At 33.7% G+C, this 5,270-nt stretch overlaps 1 protein-coding gene across 10 annotated transcripts in view; it reads left to right on the top strand.

Annotated features, from left to right (window-relative positions):
* The first annotated feature begins 4,162 nt into the window (after window positions 1-4,162).
* LOC111399674 (valine--tRNA ligase, mitochondrial 1-like) overlaps window positions 4,163-5,270 on the top strand; it is an 11,797-nt gene continuing 10,689 nt past the window's right edge. The window contains exons 1-3 of one of the 10 annotated variants that reach the window (XM_023027125.1): window positions 4,163-4,339; window positions 4,602-4,812; window positions 5,022-5,093. In XM_023027125.1, coding sequence (XP_022882893.1) covers window positions 4,675-4,812; window positions 5,022-5,093 — 210 coding nt within the window. In that variant the 5' untranslated portion in view covers window positions 4,163-4,339; window positions 4,602-4,674. Of the gene's footprint in view, window positions 4,340-4,601; window positions 4,865-5,021; window positions 5,094-5,270 lie in introns of those variants that run through there. The other 9 variants (XM_023027116.1, XM_023027115.1, XM_023027122.1 and 6 more) reach the window with 9 other exon arrangements.

Raw genomic sequence — 5,270 nt, 5'->3', positions numbered from 1 at the left:
TTTTGGGGTCTTCTTATTTCCATCACGCATCACTCCTCTTCGCATCTTCTTTACGCAACCGTCTAGCTTCCTCCATTTCTCAAAGCAAGAATCTAGCCAACCCTCGTAATCCCCCAACCGAGCTGACAACAGTTTTCCCACTTCCTATAATCTTCCACTATAAAATTTCGTTGAGCCCATCAACCAAAAGCAACTCGAAGCTTACACATACGCAAAGGAAAGTAGATGGCTGGATATAAGGCAGAAGATGAATATGATTACGTGTTCAAATTGGTGCCGATAGACGATTCACGAGTGGGAAAATCCAATCTTCTTTCAAGGTTCACCAAAAACGAGTTCAATCTTGAGTCCAAATCCACTATTGGAGTTGAATTTGTCACTAGGAGTCTTAATATTGATGGTAAAGTCATCAAAGCTTAGATTTGGGACACTGTTGGCCAAGAAAGGTCTCCTCTCCTTTTTCTCTTTTTTCTGAGATTAACTTTTATTACAAGGCTCTATCTCGATTATTATGGGTACCCAAATGTTGTTGAGTTGGACTCTGCTCTTTAGTTTTTATTTGTCTTCTTATTATCTTAAGTGGAGATTGTTGTTGCATCTTTCATGATTCAATTTTTATGTAGGGAATTATTATCAATACGTATGTCTTGTGATTGTTACTATCGATCTCAACTCATGCTGATTGTTACAGTAATACTAAGTAATTTGATCAATGAAATTTCATCCATCAAGATTTAACTTCTTTTAAATGGGTCAGTGTGAAACGATAAATTTGCCCACATATAACTATGTTATAATGGAACCAAATGATAACTGTGGTTCTTATTATCGTTGCTATATTATTAGGAGAGGAGGCTGTGATATTATGATATGAATCATATTGCATTTAGGGTTCGAGAGGGTCTATCTATTTGTTAAACTGCATTCTAAATATCAGATGACATCTTTTCTTAATTTGTAATATGCATCACGTTTTATGTTCTTTTGAGTTACATCTTAGGTAAAGGAGTGAAGAAAGAACTTTTTTTCATGCATTCTAGACACAAGTCACAATTCTTTGTCGTCAACTATACCAACGTCATTTTAAGTTTTCCCCATTTCTTTTCATTCAACATCTCTATTGAATTGGAAAGAAAAAGAAATTAATAAATCTTGAATTCATTTACGAGTTACTTTTTAACTTGATTTTAGGACCCGTGGAAGGAGTTCTCTACTGTAGATTTAACTACATGAGTGATTTTTTTAATCGTTAAGATTTATCTGTCAATAAAATGTATATGTTTTAATTGGTTAATGTCACTTTTAGTCTTATATCTTGTTTTAATAGCATATATATGGTTGTGTATATTCTTTAACTGTTTAACAATTTCGTCTTCAGTCAATGGAAAAATAATAAAAGATGAAGAGGAAACACATGAGTTTTGGTCAATAAAATTGTCAAAAAGTGCAGCGCAATTAGCAATTTGTTGATGGGCTTCCAAATGACTGTATTGAATAGAAATAGATTGTGTCCTTGCTATTTTATTGCGGTTAATGTTTTTCCTTGTCTCGTTATATTATTTGTTAGGGTTTGTTTATGTAAGTGATAAAGACCTACCTATAAAAAAAAAGTGATAAGACCAAGTGTTCCGTTAGGTTGGTTTTATTCTTTGGTTTGTGGACTTGTTTATTTGGAAGAAGAATTCCATGAGTTTGTTCTTGGTACGTTTGTAAGATCAAACTTTCCCGTGTGGTTGTAATGTTCTCTCCTTGAAAACAGCATTTCGAGGGAATTTTTCTTTTCCCGTCAGAATCTTGTATAAGCTCCTGCTTTTCCTTTATGTATAATTTAACACAAGACTATGATGTGAATATAGGTTTAGTATTGATGTTCTTTGTCTATACATTTCAAGTTGGAAGGACAAATCACTTTAGTATTCCACTTGCTGGCATCAATGTTTCCTTAAATTTTGCAATTGAACAAAATGTGCAGTTGTTCAACTCAACTAAATGGTTCTAAATTGTTCACCCCACACGTAACTTTTGCAAGTGTGACAAAATGTATTGTTCTTGTAGCTTTTATTCTGTTCATCTTATGTAGATAAAATTGTTTATTATCTTCATGTTTCGTGGGATGCATTTCTTTAAATAAATGGGATGAATTATTCAATTCAAGACTTCCCTTCAAAGTGTACTCTCCGCATAATGGAGAGTATAGTAGTTGCCAATTCTGACCATAATGGGATGGTTGAGGAAGGAGAGATTGAACCAATAATAGATGCTAATTATGTACAAGCAGGGAGTTTTCATATTTTCATGACTGCAGATTTTCTTAATAGTTTTTCATTTTTGATGATTCATTTGAATTAAAAGATGTATCTTAGTGATTTTTATTTGTAGTTTCCTACCTGAGTTGGTGAAGTAGCAAGAGCTCATCCAATAGTTTTTGTTGTTTTTTGTTGCAATTCACTTCTTCGCAAGGGACTCGCTAATAATTTCTTGGATTTTCTTAGAAATGAGATTTGGGTACCATATCACTGGGGATATTGTATGTATCATTTGTGTAGTTTTCCTTTTGAGTTGCAAGTTCAACTTGGTGTTTTTCTATAGTCTCTTGCAGCAATTTCACATTTGCTTTCTTGTCCCTTTTTATGCTTTCCACTTTGTTCTGTTCAACCTAGGAAGAAAACAGTACATTATATACACACTGTTTTAGTAAATGACGTGGAAAATAATAGTGACATTGATCCACAGGTAGCTCAGCAAACTCTTGAAATAGCCATACAAATCAATTTGTAATTTAGATCTCTTTGCCTAACAGTATGATCTAGATGCGGGGCTACCTTGGTTTAGTAGTTTCTGGTGCAGTACTATTTTTTTTTCACTTGACTTCTTCTCAGTTTTCTCTTAAAAGAAATCGTTTATGGAAATCTCATGCTTGTGCATGATTTCCATCTCCATTTGGTATAGGTTTTTGTTTTCCCCTTTTTATCGTCCATTTTTGCATTAAGCAACCTAATTCGTCCAAAGATTGTAGTTTAACACAAAAACAATCGATAAAGTCCGAGTTAGAAAAAAACATTTTTGTTAAATTGAAGGATAAACCTTGAGAAATGGTACTAAAGGAAGTATTCCACTAGATACGCTCTCGTCAGGCCTTGCATTGTTTGGGAAGGTATATTTTGTTTAAAACTAAATCTATTCTTAAACAATTGGACATGATTAGTTATATTGTCATGGTACAGTAAGCTATGCAAAGGAGATTAGTTGCTTTCGCAGCTACAATTGAAGCTATAGAAGAGGCATTGCCACAAAGTATGTTGTGAGGAGCCTAAGGTGATAATTCATTTCTTTCGGCTTGTCTTTTTCTCTCTCTGAACACAAAGATCTTCTTGGATCAAATGTTTAAAAAGTGTTGTACATATAGTTGTTCATAGGAAATCAAATGCAGATCATAGTTGAATTTGGTTTTGGACTTTGGTTAAATTAATATGCTCTCACCTCTGCTACTATATGCAAATCCATTGACCTGTGAACTAACTTGCTCAATTTCATTAGCACAATTTTATTTTATTTTCTATTGATTCCAAGTTCTTATTAGAAAGTGTTGAGTTTATAACTAAAAGAGCATCGAATCAATTGTAATTTAAAATGAATAGATCCCAACTATGAATTTAGTTGATAGTGTTGTTTCTAATCATAGATATAACAAGTCATAACATATTATTCATTTCACAAGTCATGACAGATGTTTCCATCATCATAAACTGTCATGTTCTGCATACACACGATGTCTTCAATTTTATTTTTTGGTGAGTTTCTTTAGCCAATAATATCATCTTTTGAAATGATCACTTTGTTGGATAGAGTATTAGAGATGCCCAGCCTCTTGAATGATGCAATAAATCTTCAACAACTTTTTTTCTTTAATATCTACAATTTCTACACTAATAAAAATACAATAAATATAACATTCGTGTAGGACACGTTCAACGACTAGTATAGTTAAAAATTTGAGAAATTTTTTTATTTGTATGAACACTATTTATTTTTGTATACATGTGATTGAAAGTGAGTACGTGGAAAAATGAGTTTATTAGTAGAGGAGGCAAACATATTCTTGATTGGTGCATTGCACCTTTCACACTGAATAACCAATATAAAACGCGATGAAAACCCCTAAAACTGAATGTTACACTCGTCGTTTCGCCGGTTGCCGCCTTCCCACCATTTCCCCCAATTTTTCTCTCAATTTCAGAATTTCTCACTCCTTCCATCCCAAAATCCAGCCTAATTGAAAGCTAATCTCAAGATTCTTCCTTCTTCCTCATCATTTAGACTCAATCAGGTGAAATACAGGGTGCGTTTATAATGGCATTCTGTTTCATGAATTTCAATTTTTAAAATATATATTTATATTCTTCGTCAGTTCATTTACTTGATGATAATGGAAGTCTCGGGCTTGAATTTTGTTTCAATAATTTTTGAAAAAAAAAATCATTTTTGTTACTGTTGTCCCGGGAAAATGCTTAAATTTTCTCCAATTTTCCAGTTTTGTTCCCTGTTGCTCCTTTCCCCATCAACATTATTTAACGCTTATATTTATTTGACCATTATACCAGGACAACAGCGCGTGTTGGTTAGAAAAAGCTTGTATGCTTGAGCCTCACGCATTAATTTCCATACTAATATTCCATGATTAAATTCTTCTGGGGAATAAGTTACAAGTGCCTAAACCGTTATCCCCTGTCCTCAATACCCAAAACCCTACCCATTTCTGCTGCCTCCTGCATCCTCACTCCACTGCCGACTCCACTATTTTTCTCGTACCAGGTGTCTTCTTCCCTCCATTGTTGCCCTCCACAATCCAGTATTTTATAATTTGGTAGACTCTCAGTGCTTATATCGTCCGTGACTTAAATTTGTGATTTTTAGTACTATTTGCTTGGTTTTATGGATTTGTTGTTCTTGGTACTATTTAAGGAAAGAAAGGAATAAAGTCTGGTTTATTTTTCTGAGATGATTGATTTCTTCCGTGATAGGCAGATTCCTCAATGGACTCGAGGGAGCTAACTCCGGAAGAGCTCGAAAAGAAGAAGAAGAAAGAAGAAAAGGTTTGTGCATTAATTTATAATCTTCTTATTATATTTGCCGTGAATTCAGAATAAGGAATTCATGTTTCTCTTAGGCTAGGCCGGGCACTGGTTTTAGAATTTGATATGACCTCAGTTCTTCTGACGACATAAGTTCTCTATCTGTACTATTTTTTAATTAAAAGAAATAAAAACCCC

Source organism: Olea europaea, chromosome 9 (assembly GCF_002742605.1).
Source record: "Olea europaea var. sylvestris chromosome 9, O_europaea_v1, whole genome shotgun sequence".
Lineage (NCBI taxonomy): Eukaryota > Viridiplantae > Streptophyta > Magnoliopsida > Lamiales > Oleaceae > Olea > Olea europaea.
Note: the sequence above shows the minus strand (reverse complement) of the source record. Positions and strands in the feature narration are given on the sequence as shown.